Here is a 19632-nt window from a genome sequence, read left to right as displayed (position 1 = left end):
GTATATCTACACGCTCTCTCACGTGCCCCCCTCCCCCCACCCTCGACTGCTGACATCGAGCCGCACTCACACCTCCAGACAGGCTCGGGCAGAGGAGGAACTGGGGACGGAGGGCTAAAGACAAGCGCGTCTGTGCTCCCCCTGCGAGACGCTCACACTTTCGAGGACGAAACCCGAGGGAGTGGGTGCGAGAGAGACCCCTCCCCTATCGCCTTGCCGCTTCTCGCTCGGCGCATTCGCTTCATCCCCCGCGCGCTTATCGCCGTGGCCTTGGAAAGAAAAGCGAACACACACACACAAACGCACCACTACACTACAATACGCATACGGGCAAGAGAAGCGGTGACGACAGCCAGGCGAGGGGGTGCGTCCAGGGCCATGATCCACTTCATCCTCCTGCAGAACCGCATGGGCAAGACTCGGCTGGCCAAGTTTTACATTCCCATCGACGATGCCGGCCAGGCGAAGATCAAGCGTGAGGCCCATGCTCTTGTGAATGCGCGCGACACCCGCTCGACGAACTTTGTCTCCTACGATGATATCAAACTCGTGTACCGCCGCTACGCGGGGCTGTTCTTTATCTTGGGTATCGATCAGGAGGACAACGACTTGATGTATGTGGAGCTGATTCACCTCCTTGTGGAAGTGCTCGATATGTTTTTCAAGGATGTGTGCGAGCTGGATTTGGTTTTCAATTTCCACAAGGTTTTCATGATCATCGACGAAATGATTATGGGCGGCGAAATCCAGGAAGTGTCGCGGCCGGTGATCTTGAGCCGGCTACAGGAGCTGGATGTTTCGAGCAAGTAGATGGCGAGGTCAGACACATACTCGAGAGGTCGCTGAAGCGTGCAGGGGACTACTCTTTCAACAGTGTAGTGCTTGGTGTCGTCGATAGTCGCGTCAGAGAAAGCGTCAGCAACAACGCCGATGCACTCAAAGGCATTCATCCTCTGCGGCTTTTTCTTTCTCCCCTGCCCCATCTTATCTTCCCCCCAATCGCTCCTCCTGCGTTATCCGCTCATACGATCTGATGGGCCAGCAACGTGTTCCCGTTGCGACAGTTCGCGCTCTCGATCCGGTAAGAGGGTTTAGTTAGGGAGGCGGGGCGGGGGGAGGGACGGTATAAAAAGCAGAGGTGAGTGGAGACGAAGCGACCCCAGCATGGCATGCACAGGCACACACACACACACCTGCACACACCCCCAATCCACAAATTCTCGACTGGGGCGTGTGCCTTGAGACTATGGGCAACGGTAATCGTTGAAAGGTGTCGCGCTTCGACTCGAAGGAATTGAGAGTGACCAGCGGCCCCTACTTTGGGCTTTTGCGTTTGAGTGTGCTGACGTGCGCAGCCCTTCTGGCAAAAAGATACGGAGGAAATGAAACAAAGAGAGCGGATGCTGGCGTTAGGCATCCATGTGGCAGAGAAGTGGCGCACCTCCGCGTTCGGATGGGACCCAGGTGGTCCAGTACGTTACGGGCAGTAGGCTCGGTCCCTTCTCCTCTCGCTCGACTCCAATGGAATCACACACCCTTTTTTTTCAAGCTCACTCTGTTCTCTCCTCTCCCCTCCCTCCCTCCCGCTCTCCCGTCCCCTGCTCTCTCTGCGCTTTCCTGTCTTATTTACTATTTTTTTTTCGGGGGTGGCGCTCTCTCGATGTTGCCCTCGTAGCTTTCTCATTGCGCATACACGCAGAACATCGGTGAACCACCGCACAGCTGCCTCGCCGACGCTGCCTTCCACAGCCAAACAAGGCTTTTGTGGCGGCGAACGCAAGAGACCGAGCTCCACTGCACCCGCACGTGCCCCGTGAACGCAGGTAGACGGGGCCCTCTCACAGGTTCGGAAGGAGCTTAGCATAGCGATTCATCGCTGCCGAGCCCGAAACGGGGGACGACTAAGACCAAAAAAAATGGCCGCAATCGACTACCTGTTTTACGCAGGCCTGCTCCTCCTGGCCCATGCCCTGTACATGGCCTATTCCATCCGCGAGCAGCTGCAAGCGGTTCACCACAGCCGTAGTTACATTCCCATCGACAGCCTCTGGGGCGGCAGCGCGTCCTCCACGACGATGATGGTGCCCATAACGATAGAAGTGCTTTTAGGCGCGTTGCTTGGTATCGCTGGCTTTGCACACCGCCACAAGATGCAGGATGCGCGGCTCTGCGACGTCACCAAATACCTCCGCTACGACAACCAAATGAATTCTGGTGTTGGGTTCATCCACTTCAATCACCGCGGTACGGTCGCGTGCAAGAGAGATGAGCTGAAGGACGACCAAAAGCCAATCTTGCAGAAGAAGAAGGATTGAATCTGCTGCCGGGCGAGTCCGCGCGCGCGCGGACAGCGGAGCGTCTTCGCTCTGTCGTTTCTATTCCGGCGTGGTAGGACACAGCATAGGGAGTGGACTCGCTGATGGTGATCGATAGAGCACATCTGCGTAATTCCTGTGCGCCGTGTATCATTGCAGGCGATGCCGGTGCTGCCATCTACGCTAGAGTACACAGCTGTTCTGCGGTCGCTTCTGTGTCTCCTCCCCCCGCTCTCCTCTGTGCGCCAGGGCTTGTTGCGCTTGCCCAGGTGCGCGTTTACGTCGATGCGGGGGCGGGGGGAGGGCAGCGACTCTTTCCATTGCTCGTGTGGTGTTGGTATGGGGTAAGGGTGAAGCTGATAAACAATCGTGTGGAAAACAACATAAATATATTACGCAGACTTCCACCGCAGCATAGTGTCGGAGCAGACTGCAGAGCAGTGCGGGCAACCGCGGGACAAAAAATAAAAGCGCTCTCAAGGAGTACATGAGGCGATGGGATTTTCTGCGCGTTCATGTCGGTCTGCTGCCTCGGTGATGCGACAAGGGCGCACTGCGCGGCCTCAGAAAAGAATGCCTGCACATGCTGGGGTGAACCTATGGGACTGTCCTGGCTTCTCCCTCAGTGGTGTACGCCGTCATACTCTTCTCCCTACGCGAGAGGCACCGTTTTTTTTTTGACAAGTGTGTCTTTCTGTATCTCTGCGTGTGAGCCAGATACCGGCAGCGTAGGGTCAACGGTGACGCCACGGAAGTAGCAGCACTTTTCTGTCCTCCTTGGGCATCTCTTCTCGCGTTTATGTACTGCTGACCATCGGCGAGCCCCTCCCTTACCACCTCCACCCCCTTTCTATCGCATGTGTCTGCACGTCGACACTCACACACCTACGTTGCCCCCGCTGCCGGTCCCCTGTTGCTCGGAGGGTGCGGCATTGGCCTGAGAGTGCCCCATTTTCCGGTTACGTTGGTGCCACCTGCCCTATCGGTGCTTTTAAGCAATGCTTCGGCGAACAATACTGTGCAGCTACAGCGCCTTGCTTGGCCAGGCGACGCGGGTGCTTCTCGGTAGCAAGGGCGGTACGCCAAAGCGCAAGAAGAACCCGCTCCAGCTTCGTCGAAAGACGTACGGCATTCACTTCAAGGAGCGCTACTTGAAGCTGGAGGAATGGTACTACTGCCCCCTCTGCGCGGAGCCGAAGAAGCAAGGCGAGTGGTGCCGCCGTGAGGACTGCCGTCAAATCAAGCCGTAATAGGGTCAGGGATGCGTTAGGCTTTCAAGCGGTGTGATCCTTCCTGTGGCTCTCAGCGCCTTGATGGCGGAGTCTACATGACGACGATGTCTGCGCGAGTGATTGGTGGTCGGATCGCTGGCTGTGATGCTGTGCCGCGCGGAAGACTGTGCGGCATACTGACGCATGGGGGTGGACAAGCGGCTTCTTAGAAAGAGCCGTGAGGTCTGCATGAGCGCATGCCGCGCAACCTGGCGTGCGCTGGTGTCCGAAACTGTACCTCGTCTCTCTCTCTCTTATGTCGCTACGTAAACGGGACAGCCAGCGATGCACCTTGCCCGCGCTTGTGCTTCGCTCTCTTCGTTGCTCGGTGCACGGTCGCCTCTCGCGGCGCTGCCACAGCAGGCGAGATTTCTGCCCGACGTGCGGCTTTCAGAGGCAGCAAAAAAGTGAACCAAATGGGAGCTCGGCGGCTGCTCGCACTTGCGTCTAAGCAGAGATGGAGAGGTGAGCAGCAGCAACAGCAGCATCGTGGTGACAAAGCCGTGGTGGTATTTTTATGAAGGGCCCCTCAGTTAAGCCCGTTAGCCTTTTTGGAAGGGGCCGTGTGTGTGTGGCTCACAGTGCTTTTGTGGAGAAGTCGATGAACTGCCCGTACAGGGAGCAACCCACGTGCCGCCGCCGCGCTCCCCGCACCCCGCACCCCACCCCACCCCTCAAGCGAAAGCGAGAGAGAGGCTGAATGATGCAGAAGCCATCTGTTTCGCGCGCATCGAAGTGGACAGGCGCCTGCGCGCAGCCATGCCACTCACTTGAGGCGGCATCCTTCCCATTGCCAACGTACCCGCTCCTCTTCTCTGCTGTCTGCACCACCGTGCGACAGTACTGGTGGGTTCGGGCCTCGCGCGTTTCGTCTTCTCGATCGAACGAGGCAAAACTGTGAAGGCCAGCACGCGGCAGCCTCACGCGGTAATGTATCGCTCAGTGCTGACGGGCTCTTCTCCCCTCTGCCGCTCTTCCCACACAAGAGGTACCTCCTTCTTTCGCTTCTTCCTTCACAACGTCCATCGACGAGCAAACGTTTTCTTACGTGGCCCTCCTTGCGCATGCATCGCAGATCCCAGCGCGTGCGATGCAGCAAGTGTTTCGCGAGGCCACTTCAGGTGGCAGGGAGGGAAAGCCGTTCATTCACTTTCCCCTCCCGACAAGGGCAGAGGAGCGGAAGCGCTCGCGGAGCCCGGGGGAGACGACCACCGCTGAAAGGAGCAATGCCGCGAACAGCCTTGGCACGTCGCTGACGCCGAGGGAGCGTTCCGCGCTATGCCGCTTCATCGAATACGGAAGCCAACCTACGCCTCCCTCCTCGTGGTTTTATCACAACGCTGAGCAGCGCTCTACTGCGGCGCAGCTCTTCGCCCACCGCTTGGAGCCGTCTTGCTTTGCTGGGGCTCCCGAGCATCGATGGTGCTTTGTCGCTCTCCGTCAGGCCATGTCGCTACTCTGCGAGGTCATCCGGCAGGACAGCGCCGAGGTTTTTCTCCGCACTCCGTCCCCGTTGGATGCCGTCGCAGGCGAGACTGCGGCATCAGCCGAAGCGTCAACGGCGCCTGCGCGCGTGACGACCCTGGAGCTGTACTGCCGCTTTCAGGCACTCGAGCTCGAGCTGGAGGATGCCACACTGCGAACCGAGGCCGTTGCGCAGAGAGACGGTGTCCCGGAGTCCGTGCGCTTGCAGCGGCAATGTGACGTGGACGAGACAGTAAAGTGCATCGAACGGAGCCTAAATGCGCTGGAGGGCACTCTCGTGCAGATGCTACTCGGCAACCTTGTGGATGTCACCGTAATGGATGCGAGCAGGGTGGACATGTCTGCAGCGCCGCCATTGGAGTACGTGGCGAGGATGCTGCTGGAGGTGCCATCTGTGCTCCAGTCGGTACGATGGCCCGCTCAGTTTCTCTGTGATAGCACCGCTTCGTCTAAAGGTGACTGTGCAGGCACGAAGAACACCGAGGCCGTTGAATCATCGTCGACCTCGTCTCTGGAGCAGGCGCTTCTTCGCTTTGGGTCGACTGCCAGAACCGACACAGCGATGTCGCCGCTTCTTGAGCAGTTTGGCGGCGCAGCAACTTCACTGGCGTTGCGGAGCTTGCTCGATCTCTGCCAAAGGGATGTCTGGAATCTTCTCGGGGTGGCGGCCGCGTCCCCGATCAGCCGGCTTGCCGCGCTTGAGAAACTGGCGGCGGCGGCGTCGAGTGACTCGACGCGTGCGGGAAGGCCGAGTCGGCCTGCGCTTGATGTCGAGAACTTCGCGTTCAAAGACATCCTCGTCCGAGCGTGGAATGGTGATTATGGGCGCCTCGGCCTCCGTCGGCTCTTTTTCGAGGTGCAGGTGCTGTTTTACAAGTGCGCCATGCACGTCCAAGCGAAGTCGAAGCAGGCCGGAGGCGGTAACGGCGCCACTCTCGGCGACGTTCATAGGCTGTGGACGACCTGGCATCTCACTCTGCAGAAGCACACGGCAGCCTTCCTGGCAAAGCTTGGCACCACAGAACTGTCTGCCGGTGAGGTTCTCGGCGTCTCCAGCTTGGCGGATTCGTGTGAAGTGATGCGGCAGCACGCTGTTCCCGCCAGTGAGCGGGCAGAAGTGCAAGTGGTGGCGCTTCGCGTGATCGCGAAGCTGCAGGCTGTCGACACAAAGGGCTGGTTCGCTGTTCCGGCCTTTGACATGGTGAACATTGATTTCACGAGTGTGCGCTACTGGATCTCAAGCCCTATTTTTGGACGGAAGTCCAAGCGAGAGGCTTACCGCTCCCTCTGCCGCGCGCTGGAGCATATGGTAGACCGCTGTGTGCAGAAGTATGGCCCGGCCCACGCCTTCAGCGATGTCATCACTAATGTGCGGCAGAAACTTGTCGACGTTTCTCGTACGGAGGGGCTCTTGTAGCACTGGTATGGCCCTCTTCGAGGGTAGGAGACCAAACCCACAGGCTCTCAGAGGACCGTGGGCTGTGCTGTGGATTACACAGAAGGTTTATGCGCGGGTGTCTCACGGGCGTGCCGTATCGGTGACGATCTACCGAATGTGCAGGCGCCTTTATCTGCGTCTCCTATCGTTTCTTTTTTTTTTTGCGGTTGCAAAGAAAAAAAAAGAGGCTGACTCGACTGTCTCCTCCCTCTGTGAGCTGCACCATGGAGTGGCAGGGCGGTGCGGCAAAGATCCTGGAGAGCAACGCATTGGGCTTTTCTGGGTGTCCCCCTCAGCAATGCCAAAAAAAACTAAGTGACGATACCCGCAGTGAAGTCGACGGCCTCGCAGCAGCTGAAGCGATCGCGTTTCATCAGCTCTGCGTCAGCCCTGCTCTCTCCTTTCCTCCCCCTCTTCTTCCTTTCAGAGGGGGCTACGGGGAAACGAAGGAAGGCGGATGCCCTTTCCTCCACCCCCGCCCGACCTCGTAGGGCCCTCCGACGCATGACGAGGCAGGGGGTGCACAAGACGCACGCGACCCGTCCTCCCCCCTTTCTCCCGTTGGTCCTTTCCTCTCTCTCGCTCTCTTTCCCTTTCATTGGGTTTTGATGGTTCCCCATGACGTTACTTTTTTTTTGCCCCGTTTTTCACTGTCGCACGCTCATACACCCCCCCTCCCACTCACGCACGCTGATGCTTCGGTGTGGCGTGCGTCGGGCGATGCAGTCAGCCAGTCATTAGTTTGCGTCTGGAGCATCGGCATCTGCGTGCTTCGCCCCTTCACGCATCGGCTTCTCCGTCTTCATCTGCCCAGCAACCGCCGTGCGTTTTTCTTGTCGGGGCCTGTAGCTGTTGAATTGCTTCGTACCTTACCAGCCTCTCCCTTTTCGTTTCGGCTCAGCGAATCCTCAACTATGCAACATATCGGCTTCTCCATTGCACCGGTTGCCCTCGCGGCGCTGGATGAGTTGGGCAAGCACAGCACGGACACGGTGGCTGTGCTCATCACTATTGAAAAAGAGGAGCTCACCTTGCTGGCGCCGCCGGTCTCCTCGAGTGCTGGCGGCTTTGAAGGTGATCTGAAGGAGATCCGAAGACTACTAGACGCGGAGGGTGCAACGGCGGCTTACATTGTCGTGCGCAGCGCACCACATACGCATTATGTCGTTATTTACGTTAGCGACGCCGCTACCGCTAAGAATCGCATGCTCTATTCGACCGGGGCATCACGCCTCGTGGAGGCAACGCCTCAGGCGCAGAAGCGGACCATTCGAATCGACTCAGTGAGCGAGCTGCTACCGTCGCTGTTCGAGGCGGAGTCGAAGAAGGCGCGGGATGATTTAATGACGGAGAGCGAGCGGCATCGCGCTGCGATCGCGCTCATGGAAGTGGCACCGCAGACGCTGGCACTCCCTGGCGTCGACATCAAGGTGACCAACGAGGCGGACGATATGTTGTCGCAGTTTGCAGGCGGCACTGTGGACGTTGTCACCTTCAAGATTGCTGGGGGGCAGCTTCAGGCGGATAAAGCGTTGAAGCAGTTGAAGGGTGGTTTGGAGCAGGTAAAGTCCCTACTGGCAGATATCGAGCCCCGCTTCGTGCTGCTGCGCTACGCCTCGGCAAAGACGCAGCGTCGCGAAGCCGTCATGGTGTACGTGTGCCCGCCTACCTGCAGTCCTAAAATTAAGATCCAGTACGCCTCGTCGGCCGCAGTCTTTCGTGAGCGTGCCTCGCGGCACGAGATCCAGTTTGCGCGCAAGGTGGAAACAGACTCTCCGGGGACTCTTGTTGAAGACGTGCACAGTGCCTTCGAACCATGCTCCCCTGGCAGCGCACGTGGAGCGGAGGAGGCATCGCAATCGTGTTCCTCAGCCTCGCTTGCCCCGAAAGGCCACCGCATGCTTATTTGATCCATACGACTCCTCCTACCGTGCACCATTAGTCTCGAAACGAAACTCACTTGGCCGAGTGCACATTTCCTGCGGCCGTGCGCGTGCCTGCCTGCCTCTTCATTCCCAATCCCAGCTCTCCTCTGTCCCTCCGCTCCCCCCTGGCCTCCCACCCCCTCTTGTTTTTTGACGACTCGCTAACACGCACCCTTTTGCCTCCCGCCTTCCTTCCCCTGACAGGAAACCTTTTTCCCCCATTCTTTTCGATTTGGTTTGGTTGTGCATGTGGCGCATCGATGGTGCTGCCGTGGAGAGACTTTTCTTTCTTTTCGTTGACGTTCGCACCGTGGCTCACGCAGTCCTGCTGCTGTCGCTGTCGTTCCTTTTTTTCCTTTTAGGTTTGTTTTCTCTGTTCCTCTTATTCGAATCACACTGAGCGCTGCCATCTCTGTCTCGATGTGCTTTTCTTTTGCGTCCTTCTCGCCACTCGGCTTTCTCACGTTTTACCTCTTCGCTTGAACGCGCCCGCTGCGCCACCATTTCTTTGCTTTCCTTTTTTTCCGTCGCTTTAGGTCATCCTGCAATGTCCCCCCCCCCTGTGGTGCGCGGAGTCGCTTGTCTCCACAAGCACTGCCTTGTATGTCTAGAGCACCTGTCGGGCTGAAGATGTGTTGGCGGTAACGGTTTCTTGTATCATGAACAGACAAGCATTTTTTCCAGTGCAACTCTTGAGTCTGTAGAGGGATCGCTCGCGCTCACAGAATACCTGTGCTGCCTCAGGCAGCCTTCACGCCGGATGTCCTCTCATCGATCTCTCCCGCCTGCACTTCTGCTACTCTTTGCGTCTCCTCCTTTGCGATTCGGATGCCGCACGCTTTGCGGCGTTCGTGCAGGGTCGAGAGAGGAAGCGCGCCGGTGCGACCGCCCACCATCCTAGTAGTAACCCCAGGCAGAGACCCTATGCTCCGCCTCCTTCCGTGGGACATGCGCACAGTTCTCTCTTTCCCGCTCTTGTAACTCTGAAGAGTTGGGGAAGGTTCGTTTGCGTGTGTGTGTTGTGTGTGTCATGCGCTATCACCTATAAGCACATATGCGGGTCGGCGAGCAAAGTTTTGAAGTAACGAGACGCCTGGAGAAGCTTCCTGCGGTGCTGCGAGCGTCTCGTTTTTCAGTTATTCACAAACATATATAAATATATGTATGTGTGTGTGTGTGCGTGTGCTTGTGTTTCCCCACTAGGTGCGTAGTCGGTCGCGCTGGGCGGGAGCAGCACTGAAAGAAAGGGTGGGACGAACATCAACGCCAGATGGCCACCACCCTGTGAGGCACTGATGTCCTGCTGCGCCAACTTTGCGTGAAAGAGGGTGAGAGAGAGGGGCAACGAAAGGAGTGATGGAGCGCTGCCAGCCCGATGCTCAGATGTCGGGGAGAGACTTGCGAAGGTGAAGCGCTGCGGCTCAGCACTGCTTTCCCCTCTTGTCGAGAGAACCGAAAGAAGCGGGAAAAATGCGATTGACTTTCCATGTCGCGTGACTGTCACCTCATCAGTGGCCGAGAAACAGCTCAATTTGCACACCGTCCCTTCACCCAACCTCTCAAACCCACGCTCGCACCTTTTTCCTTGTGTACAGTGCCTACCCCGACCTCTGTCTGCTGCCTTTGGGGGGGCGACATCGCCCACTCTGTTCAGCAACAAGAAAAGTGCTTTGTTGTGTGTGTGTGTCTTTCTTGCTTCGCGATCGTTGGCGTTGGGCTTGCACTCAGACGCAACAGAAGCGCCAGCGACCTACTGAGTTGGCACGGCCCATCGTCTGCTGAAACACGCGTGGCTTCGCGAACGAGGCGTTAGCGCTTGCTTATTTCCTTAGTGTTGCTCTCTCACACCGCGGAGGATGGCAGGGCCTGGCGAGGTGGATCCGATGGTGGCCCTGGTCGAGTCTTGGGACACCTTTCTGGTCCCTTCCCCACGATGTATTCACTCCACGGAGGAATCTGCGCCGGATTGCGCTTGTGGCGCCCAGCGCACGCGCGCTTTTGCTTTCGAAGTATCGCCATTTCGCTATCACCTCACCGATGCTTGCCCTACCTTTACTCCCTGTGAGGAGGACGGCAATGGCCAAGGCTGTCTTGTGACCTCAGGACCGGTCAGCGCAGGGGCACCAACTGCTGCATCCGCTGCACTTTCGTCGCCATCGCTCCTGTGGCTGCTCACACTTGTGGGTCGGAACGTCGAGCTTCTGCGCGCTGCGGCTCACCTTTTCCTGCAGTTCAACGGGCAGTACGCTGAGCTCGTGGAAACGAATGCGGAGACGGTCAATAAGCTTCGAGCACATCACCAGGACCAGCTAGCCTCTTTGCTGGAGGTGCCGGGCGACCATGCAGCAGCGGACATGATTGTGGACTCTGTTGTTACGGAGCGAGTGATCTTGCAGCAGCAGCAGGAGCTGGACGCCGTTGAGCGCCACTGTGCAGAAGCGGAGCAGCAGCTGGAGGCAGCACTGCAAGAGACGTTCTGGAGGTTTCTCGCGACGTCGGCGCCGGACGCTGTCGCGGTTGCGAATCGGAAAGAGCAACCGCTTGGCAGGGCCAGTGCACACGACGGCGCGGGCGCTGGATGCAGCGCTTATCGTCCCGAGGTGGACATCAGCCGTTTTGCGGAGGTGCGAAAAGCCGTCTCCTCGAACGCGCGGCGTAACAACAATGCCAGTACCCCGTTTTCGCCCGTCCATCTGGTGCCGGTGCGCACCATCAGGCTGAGCAACGAGGTGAGAGACGTTTTCACGACAGCTTTGACGCGGCCCTCAGCGAAGCGATCGCACGATTCAACGCTTCAGCCCATCATTCTCGATATTTCACCCGTCTCTGGACTGTTGCGCTGTCTTGAGTGCTGCACCGGTACTCAGCCTGGGGCCATCGCATCATCCGTGTCGAGCGCGGCAGAGGAGCACCTTCTCCGCCTCGCACATACACGCCACTCGGTGCTTCTCTTTGTCGGCTCCGAGTCCGCCGCAATGGATATGATGCAGCGCTGCAGGTCCCCGGAGCTGTTGCTGGGGGCGGGACACAGCTGCCGTGACCGCTTTCAACCGTTGCCGAACCACCCCGTTCTTCAGATTCTTTTCACAACTCGGCTGTGGGGCGCAAACGTCGTTCTCTTGTGGACCCCATCGCAGGACGCCGCATCCGGTGCGGCGGCCCAGACGGCTGTGGGGGACGCTCTAGAGCTGGCGTACGCGTGGGACGCGGACATGTTCTCGGTGGCGGTTTTGGAAGGCGCGCGACTGCCGAGTGACCCAGTGGCTGGCGGCGCCTCCAAGATGTCGATGGGGGCCTCGTCGACGTCGGCAGCGTTTTTCGCGTCTCAGTCCGTTTCGATTGAGGTACTGCGCCAGCTGCGCCACGGTGTCACTCGAGAGCTTCTCGACACGGCGGGTGCGCGACGAGCGCGCCGATGGCAAGGCACGGCTACATGGATGCAACAGGGAATCGGTAGCGCAGCTGCTGCCACGGTTGGCACGCACATGTGCCCGCGCGCAGTGGGGGTACTGTACGCCAGCCAAGCAGCTCAGCAAGAGCAGGAGAAGGAATACCAGCAGCAGCACCAGATTTTACAGACGGACTCATCAAGCCGGTTCACCGCGGCATCGCTACTTCATGGCGATAACTCCACTGTGTCTATGGCGTCGTCGTCTCTTCTCCTCACGCCAACGTCGCCACCCAGCGTGTGCCGTGGTCCCTGCGTCACCTTTAACACACCGCTGGCAATTCGGGCGTTTCTGCCCTTGGCCGAAGAATACTTTATGCGGGAGCGGCCAAGCTTGCGGAGAGGCGGCGGCCGCGGCTTGGGCGAGGCTCACCGCGGCGTCTCTGAGGCAGAATCCTTTATCCCCGATCATGATCGAGGCCGCGAGGACGGGCTGGTGCGCCAGTCATCCTCGGCGACGGTCACTGAAGACCACGACGACTCTTTCAGCAGCGACAAGGATGCACGCTTCTTCCATGGCAGCCTCAGTGCAAACTCCGCGCACGCTTCCTTCTCGGCTATCGATGGAGCAGGAGCCAGCAGCGACGGTGCCGAGGCGAGGCTGCGTCGTCCACTGAGCGAACTGAATCTGGAGTCGCTCATTCAGCACGGTTTTGGCGAATTCGCCGAAGTTCTCTGAGCGTGCGAGCGGCTCTTAGACGCTGAGGGAGGAAAGGGAGGGCGAGAGGCTTCAAGTGACGGGTGTTTCCTCAGTTGTGGTTTCTTTCGTTTCGTTTTCTCGTTGCCAAGGGAGCTTACTCACATCTGCCTGTCAGCACCAACTGCAAGCCGCGGTAACAGTTGAGTATTGGCGGGATCGAACCGTCCTCTGGAGTGTGCAGTACAAGCCGCGGTAGACAGCTGCGCACGGGCGCGCGTTCCCGCTTCTGCGCTTGCGCTTGCTTCGTTGGGTGCCGATTGTTTTTCTCACATGGGTTTCCCGGTCTCTCTCGCTCTTCCACTCTGTCACGACCTCTTGTTGCTCTTCCTCTTGCCCGTTGGAGGGCTGCGAAGGTCAGCGTACAGAGAAGAGGGTAATGTACGGAGAAGGCGCTTGTGGTGGTGAGGGCAACTGCTCGCCATGTTCTCCCCTTCCGATCCTCTCCTTACAGCCGCTACTTTACTGGTGCTCACGGGTATGGAGTGCAGCCACGTACGCGCGCGTGAGATGACGCTTCATAGACCTCAGGAGTGTCTTGGCAGTCGCATCGAGTGCATCTGAAAACGTCGAGTGCGCTTTGTATCTTTTTTCGAACGTGGAAAGCGCGCTGCCGTGAACGTCGTGGCGTGAAACATCCCCCTTCTCTGTCTCTCGCGAGCGCGCCTTGAGGCATTGACCTCCTCTTTTGCCGCAACTGCGCGTCAGAGCCTATTCTGCAAAATGCAGCGCCTCCCTCCCTCTCTTTCTCTCCCTGTGTGTGTGTGTGTGAACACGCGGTCTCGATGCCTTTTGGTCCTTCGCTAAGCCGTTCTCATCAGCCCCCTCCTCACCGAATCGTTTTTTTTTTTCATTTTCATTCGCAATGGAGTCCTGACGACGGGACACACTCCTCATGGTGCCGTGGTATCTCCACGATCCTTCACCCGGCTCTCTGAAAAGAGGTGCGGGGGGGAGCGGAGCAGCCGCTCCCGTCCTTTGCTGATGGCCCATTCGCTGCTTGTGTTGTTGCAGGGTCGCGCACGAACGACGTGGGGGGATGCCCGAGAGATTCATTAGCGATGGTGTCGGGGGGGGGGTCAGGTTCTGCAGGGCGTTGCGTCAGGGCAACGTGCAGCAGCCGATGCGCCTGTACGACTCAAAGAGAGCGTGCGCCCGCGACTCGAGTGCCCCCTCCCCGACGCTCCCTCTGACTACCGGTGCGTATGGAAGGCCTGAGCTGCCCCGAAGGGGGAGGGATGCGGCTGTTGGGGAGCAGCATAATGGGTGGATGTGGCTCGTGGCATGTGCCGTGCTGGCGTGGTGGAGTGGGTGCGTGGCTGCCAGGCATGTCTCTACGACTGCTGCGCCTTATGCGGTATGGGCCTGGGAGAAAAGGGGCGGTGCTCGAGGGGAAGGGGGACGGCCCGCGTGCTTTTTTTCTCTTGGGGCGAGCGACAGCGGAAGCGGATGCGTTCCAAAGCCAAAACAAATGAGAACTTTTTTTTCTCTGAGGCGTGTGTGGCGCACCGCATTCGCCCAAAGGAGCCTCTTCGCGTGCACGCGTGTTTGTCTTTGTGCCTCTTCCTCTATGCCCGCGCTGTCATGCTGTGGCGATGCCGCACGGGAACTGCGAACCGGGCAACCCTCAGTGCCCTCTCTCCATCATGAGTCTCCTCCTCTCTGCGCACCCTTACCCAGACTCCCCCGCTCACCCGAAAGAGGGTGAGACGATCAAGTACACAAAGCGAGAACACAGCAAGCAGCAATGTCGAGCCAGACTCGACTGTCGTTTAGTGAGAGTAGCAATACCCGGGATGCGCTCAAGAGGAAGGATGCGTGGGATGAGCACATCGAATCGACGCTCCTGCAGCTCAACCAGCTCTACATCAACCGTATCGAGCCTGTTGAGACGTGCTACGACTACAACGTGTTCCGTCCCACTTGGTTCTCTGAGTCGATCAAGCAGAAGAAGCCCTTCGTGACGTTTCTTGGCCCTTTCTCATCTGGTAAGTCTTCTATCATCAACTACCTGCTGCAGAAGGACTACCTCCTGACAGGGCCGCAGCCTGTCACCGACAAGTTTACTGTCATCATGTACGGCGAGGAGGTCCAGCATATACCAGGTCGTGTGCTTATGGCAGACAGCCGACTGCCCTACCGCGGCCTCTCGCAGTTTGGCGACGTGTTCGCAGAGTTCTTCTCCGGCGTCCTGGCGCCCCACCCAATACTGCGCTCCGTCTCGCTTGTCGACACCCCTGGCATCCTCGAAGCGGCTGGTGATGCCCACTCCCGCCGCTACAACTACACGGAGGTGTGCCGATGGTTCGTGGAGAAGAGTGACCTGGTCTTCTTCTTGTTCGACCCGACAAAGCTGGACGCCGGGCCGGAGCTGCGGCAGGTGTTCGGCAAAGCTCTTCTCCACCACGAGAGCAAGATACGCATGGTTATGAACAAGGCCGACTCGGTGCGGCCTCAGGAGCTGATGCGCGTGTATGGCTCCCTGTACTGGAACTTGTCCAATTTGGTCCGCACAACAGAGCCGCCGCGGCTGTACGTGTCCAGCTTCTGGGAGAGGCCGTACACTAAGGACACTGACCACGCCCTCTTCGAGAAGGAAAAAGAAGATTTGCTGTACGAGCTGATCGTCACGATTCCGCTGCAGTCGCTCGATCGTCGCGTCACGTCCATGATGCGACGTGCGAATGACGTGCTTCTGTTCGCGCTCATCTGCGCCACGTATCGGAGCCGTCTGCCCGCCCTCTTTGGCAAGAGCAAGGCAAAGGAGCGCTTCTTTGACGAGTACGAAACCATCGCCAAGGACTTGGCTGCGCGCTACCACGTCAGCGAGAACAACTTCCCCCCCTTGGCGGAGGTGCGCGCGTTCCTGTCCAAGGTCGACTCCAAAGACTTCCCAGATGCTGAAAAGCTCGAGAAGCGCGGCTGGATTAAGCTGCTGAAGAGCTCCATTGAGACAGACCTCCCGCGCCTGCTTCAGCCGCTGAAAGAGCACTCGATGTGCGACCCGCGCGAGCGACGTAACGCTATTATGCTGCAACGTAATTACATCAAAAAGCAGTCCGCTCCGGCGTCTGCGGCTCATCAGGCACTCGCCTCGAGCGTCGTCGGTAGCAACGGCGCATCTCACCCAGTTCTAGCACCGATCGTCTCACCCAATACAGCAGCGGCACCTGCCGTCAACCGAGCCCCGTCGCCCAGTGACATGAATGCGCAGATGCTGATGCTGATGCAGATGGTGGCGATGCAGCTGCAGTATCCAGCCAGTTACCCCTCCGTGGGTGAGGCCAGCACTGGCAGTATAGCGCCAGCCTCAACTGATGAAATGCAGCGAGTAATGCAAGGTATGATGTCTGTGATGCAGCAGCAACTGCTGCAGCAACGGCCGCAGCAAGAGAAGCAACACCAGGAAGAGAGAGCAAGTAAGAAGAGCGGCAGCTAGCCTTACTCCCCATCACTAGCAAGAGGCTCCCTCCCTCCTAGACCTCCCCCCTCCGCACACATCCACCCACCCACACTCTAAGCGACGAGGCGATCCGCCTAAAAAGGATAGAGAGGGGCTCAGTGGCAGCACAGGAGGCGAATACCAGGCAGGGCTTCTGTTGCCTGTTTCGCCTCTGACGAGGCAGCGACGACGTGGTGGTGCCTTGGCTTTGCTCGATGTCTCGGCGTCTGTCGTTGTCGTCCTCTGCTTCTTTTCGTTTTGCCATACCGGGGCAAGGCCCATCCCAAGCCATCTTTCACACGGCCATCCATGGTAGACATCGGCGGTGTGCGTTCGTGTCTCCATGAGGGGTGGGGTTGGGGTTAGCGGAATTCCTTGTGTGGGCGGTTTCATGTATCTGCTCATGACCTTCCCGCCTTGAAGGGCCATTCGGTTCCGCTTGCTGAAGCGGGTCTGCTCTTCGAGTGCCGCGACTTTTCTTTTGCTGTGTATGAATTCTTAAGGTATGTGCGTGTTTTCTCTGCCGGTGCATTCAGGGCATCGCTTGGGCTGAACACCCCTTCCCCCTTTTCGCCCTGCTGTGGACCACTCCGTCCTGTCCATGTATTCATTATTTCGTTTGCCTTCGTTTTTTTCTCTTCTGGTTGCTGCGTTGTGCTCGGTGCTTTCTCTCTTTCTCTCTCTCTGTTCCCATTTCTACACTGTGCCAGTGGGAGGGGGTGGTGGTGGTGGAGATATGCAGCCGTATCACACGTACCACCTCACCCCCGCCGGGGTCAGCTGCGGAGATCTTCAATACCGTGAAGTCCATAGTCCTCTCCACGATCGCTGTAGTCTCTTGGCTCACAGAGTGCAGTTTTCAAGTGTTTCGTATGCCGACTGCAGGGTTGGATCTTGCCATTCCGAGAGGTCACGGCGGCTCTGTAAATGACAGCAGAGCCAGCCGTCGTTGTGGCACATGCTCTCTCGGGAGAGGTGCCGTGCCTTCACTTCCACCCCCCCTCACCGCTGTCTTGCGTTCTCTTGCTGCTGTCGCTGCTCCTTGTTCACTCCAGCACATGTCCGCAGCGCACCTCATGGCCCTCAAGCGCGCGCGCGACGAGACCGTTGAGCACGACGAGACCGTTGAGCACAACGAGGCCGGCCTCGACGACACGATGGCTCCCCAACTGCCGAGGAAGCGACCGGACGACGCTGTCGGTGCCTCTGGCGCCGCGCTAAATCCTTTCACGCAGCAACCCTTTTCAGCCCGCTATCAGCAACTGCTGCAGTCACGGCAACGACTGCCCGTGTTCGAGAAGCGGCGCCTTATACAAGAGACGGTGCGCACCCACGCTGTCACATTGCTCGTGGGCGAGACAGGTAGCGGGAAGACGACGCAGGTCCCCCACTTTCTCGCGGAGCTGGAGGGAGAATTTGCCCGCGTCATTGCCTGTACGCAGCCGCGCCGTATTGCGGCCATCTCCGTTGCGGCTCGCGTGTCCGAGGAAATGGATGTGCCCCTCGGTACGCAGGTCGGGTACCACGTCCGCTTCGACTCGCGCCAGTGCGACGCTACGCGAGTGTTGTACATGACGGACGGTATGCTGCTTCGTGAAGCGTTCACGGACCCGAATCTCGGCAAGTACAGTGTCGTCGTCGTGGATGAGGCGCATGAGCGGACGATTGACACGGATGTCGTTCTCGGCCTGCTAAAGCGGCTCCTCGCACGCCGTCCGAGCTTTCGGTTGGTAGTCATGTCCGCCACCCTCGACGTGGCGAAGATTCAGTCCTACTTTCCTGGTGCGCCACTCGTGCACGTCTCGGGACGCATGTACGACGTAGATGTATTTTACATGCCGCGACCCGTGCACGATTATGTAGAGGCGACCGTGTCCTGCGTGCGGCAACTGCATGGACGCGAGCCAGCAGGGGATATCCTCTGCTTCTTGACTGGCGAGGCGGAGATCGAGCGGGCGGTCGCGGCACTTCACCACGCGTTCGGCTCTAGTGCCGCAGCCGCTTCCACAGTGCATGGGCCCGCAACAGGCCTGAGGCTTCCTGGTACGTCGGCGGACACCCTGGCAGCGCCGGTGCGGCCGACGGAGGTAGTCGTGCTACCTCTCTACGGCTCTCTTAGCCTCAAGGACCAGCAGAAGGTGTTTGCCACGTACGCATCCAGCACGCGCAAGGTGGTTGTGGCCACGAACATTGCGGAGACATCTGTCACGATCGACGGCATCGTCTACGTCGTCGACTGCGGCTATCAGAAGCAGAGCTTGTACAACTCCGAGGCACGCGTGGACTATTTGCTTCCGGCAGTCATCAGCAAGGCCTCCGCTGAACAGCGCAAGGGCCGCGCTGGCCGTACGCGGCCCGGCAAGTGTTTCCGCCTCTTCACATCGGCCGACTTCGCCAGCTTTCCCGATCAAACGCACCCGGAAATACTGCGGACGAATATTGTGAGCACCGTCCTGCTACTGCTCACCCTTGGCGTCGATAACCCCTGCGAGTTCCCCTTCATTGACCCTCCATCGGACCAGGGCATGAGTGACGCCTTTTACCAGCTCTTGTACTTTGGTGCTGTGGACGAGGGGCTGGCGCTGACAGACTTTGGCCGCCGTATGGCAGTGCTCCCTGTGGATGCCTGTTTGGCCAGAATGCTGCTCATGGCGCCCAAGCACGGCTGCGGTGCCGACGCCGCGGTGGTGGCAGCGATGCTGGAGGCCGGGAACGTGTTCAGTCGACCACCCTCACGAATGAGCGAGGCACGCGCGGCGCACGCGCGCTTCGACGACGCCGACGGCGACCACGTCTCGCTCTTTCGCATCTTCCACGAGTACTTGAAAAACCAGCCGAATGGCAAGCGCTTCTGCTCCGAAAACTACCTACGGCACCAGACCCTAGAGCAGGCAGTGCAGGTGTACCATCAGCTGAGGCGGCTGATGGGCCAGCTGAAAATACCAGTGCAATCCACCTACATCCCAGAACGTGACTACGTCGATACGGTGGCGCTCCGCAAGGCAGTGCTGGAGGGATTCTTCACACAGGTGGCGTTTCTGACCCCCGCTCCGGCCGCCAGCCAGAGAGCTGGAGCAGACCCGACGGCACGCGTTTACCGTACCGTCCGAGACGCCTTGAGTGTAGCGTTGCATCGCCAGTCCGTACTGGCGGCGGCGCACAAGTCGCGCTCACTCCCTACCTGGATCATGTTTGACCGTCTGGAGGTGCAGGGGGACGCCGGAACGTTTATTCGAACTGCTTCAGCAGTCGAGGTGAGCTGGCTGCTGGAGGTGAGTAACTTCTACACCGACCTCAGCGAAATACCAGATGGCGAGATCGCTCAAGTGCTGCGCCGCGCCCAGGAAGCGGGAAAGTGAGACACATACCCGTGATGGGGCAGGCCCAAGGGCGTGCCGTGCCTTCGCCATCGTTTTGCCTCACCAGTGGCGGGCTTCGTGGCTGCAAGGGGGAAAGAGAAAGACGGGGACACAGATCGCGCACGCTACACCATCCGTGTTTTTTTTCCCGCAGCGTTTGTATCGAGGGTGTCGGCCGCTTCCGTAAACATGACGGGCGCATAAACAGATAAAAAGGGCATCCCAGCACGCTCTCTCTTTTGTTAGCAACCT

General features: G+C 58.8%; 8 protein-coding genes across 8 annotated transcripts; all 8 read left to right on the top strand.

The window, feature by feature from the left end:
- Positions 1 to 378: 378 nt before the first annotated feature.
- On the top strand, positions 379 to 810 carry LSCM1_02252 (uncharacterized protein; the record flags this gene model as incomplete). The annotated part of the gene is made up of 1 exon (XM_067319837.1): positions 379 to 810. The coding sequence occupies one exon, from the start codon at positions 379 to 381 to the stop codon at positions 808 to 810; it is 432 nt and encodes a 143-aa protein (XP_067175212.1).
- Positions 811 to 1916: 1106 nt separating this feature from the next.
- Positions 1917 to 2315, top strand: LSCM1_02251 (uncharacterized protein; the record flags this gene model as incomplete). Its single annotated transcript, XM_067319836.1, has 1 exon — positions 1917 to 2315. The coding sequence occupies one exon, from the start codon at positions 1917 to 1919 to the stop codon at positions 2313 to 2315; it is 399 nt and encodes a 132-aa protein (XP_067175211.1).
- A 998-nt stretch (positions 2316 to 3313) lies between these two features.
- LSCM1_02250 (uncharacterized protein) lies at positions 3314 to 3565 on the top strand (the record flags this gene model as incomplete). Its single annotated transcript, XM_067319835.1, has 1 exon — positions 3314 to 3565. One exon carries the CDS (start codon positions 3314 to 3316, stop codon positions 3563 to 3565), a length of 252 nt encoding a protein of 83 aa, XP_067175210.1.
- Positions 3566 to 4676: 1111 nt separating this feature from the next.
- Positions 4677 to 6488, top strand: LSCM1_02249 (uncharacterized protein; the record flags this gene model as incomplete). The annotated part of the gene is made up of 1 exon (XM_067319834.1): positions 4677 to 6488. The coding sequence occupies one exon, from the start codon at positions 4677 to 4679 to the stop codon at positions 6486 to 6488; it is 1812 nt and encodes a 603-aa protein (XP_067175209.1).
- Positions 6489 to 7423: 935 nt separating this feature from the next.
- On the top strand, positions 7424 to 8419 carry LSCM1_02248 (uncharacterized protein; the record flags this gene model as incomplete). The annotated part of the gene is made up of 1 exon (XM_067319833.1): positions 7424 to 8419. The coding sequence occupies one exon, from the start codon at positions 7424 to 7426 to the stop codon at positions 8417 to 8419; it is 996 nt and encodes a 331-aa protein (XP_067175208.1).
- Positions 8420 to 10290: 1871 nt separating this feature from the next.
- LSCM1_02247 (uncharacterized protein) lies at positions 10291 to 12561 on the top strand (the record flags this gene model as incomplete). Its single annotated transcript, XM_067319832.1, has 1 exon — positions 10291 to 12561. The coding sequence occupies one exon, from the start codon at positions 10291 to 10293 to the stop codon at positions 12559 to 12561; it is 2271 nt and encodes a 756-aa protein (XP_067175207.1).
- A 1765-nt stretch (positions 12562 to 14326) lies between these two features.
- On the top strand, positions 14327 to 16018 carry LSCM1_02246 (uncharacterized protein; the record flags this gene model as incomplete). The annotated part of the gene is made up of 1 exon (XM_067319831.1): positions 14327 to 16018. The coding sequence occupies one exon, from the start codon at positions 14327 to 14329 to the stop codon at positions 16016 to 16018; it is 1692 nt and encodes a 563-aa protein (XP_067175206.1).
- Positions 16019 to 17079: 1061 nt separating this feature from the next.
- LSCM1_02245 (uncharacterized protein) lies at positions 17080 to 19380 on the top strand (the record flags this gene model as incomplete). Its single annotated transcript, XM_067319830.1, has 1 exon — positions 17080 to 19380. The coding sequence occupies one exon, from the start codon at positions 17080 to 17082 to the stop codon at positions 19378 to 19380; it is 2301 nt and encodes a 766-aa protein (XP_067175205.1).
- Between the last annotated feature and the right edge of the window lie 252 nt (positions 19381 to 19632).

Source organism: Leishmania martiniquensis, chromosome 34, assembly GCF_017916325.1.
Source record: "Leishmania martiniquensis isolate LSCM1 chromosome 34, whole genome shotgun sequence".
Taxonomy (NCBI): domain Eukaryota; phylum Euglenozoa; class Kinetoplastea; order Trypanosomatida; family Trypanosomatidae; genus Leishmania; species Leishmania martiniquensis.
The sequence above is the reverse complement of the archived record's forward strand: the minus strand, read 5'-3'. Positions and strand labels throughout refer to the sequence as shown.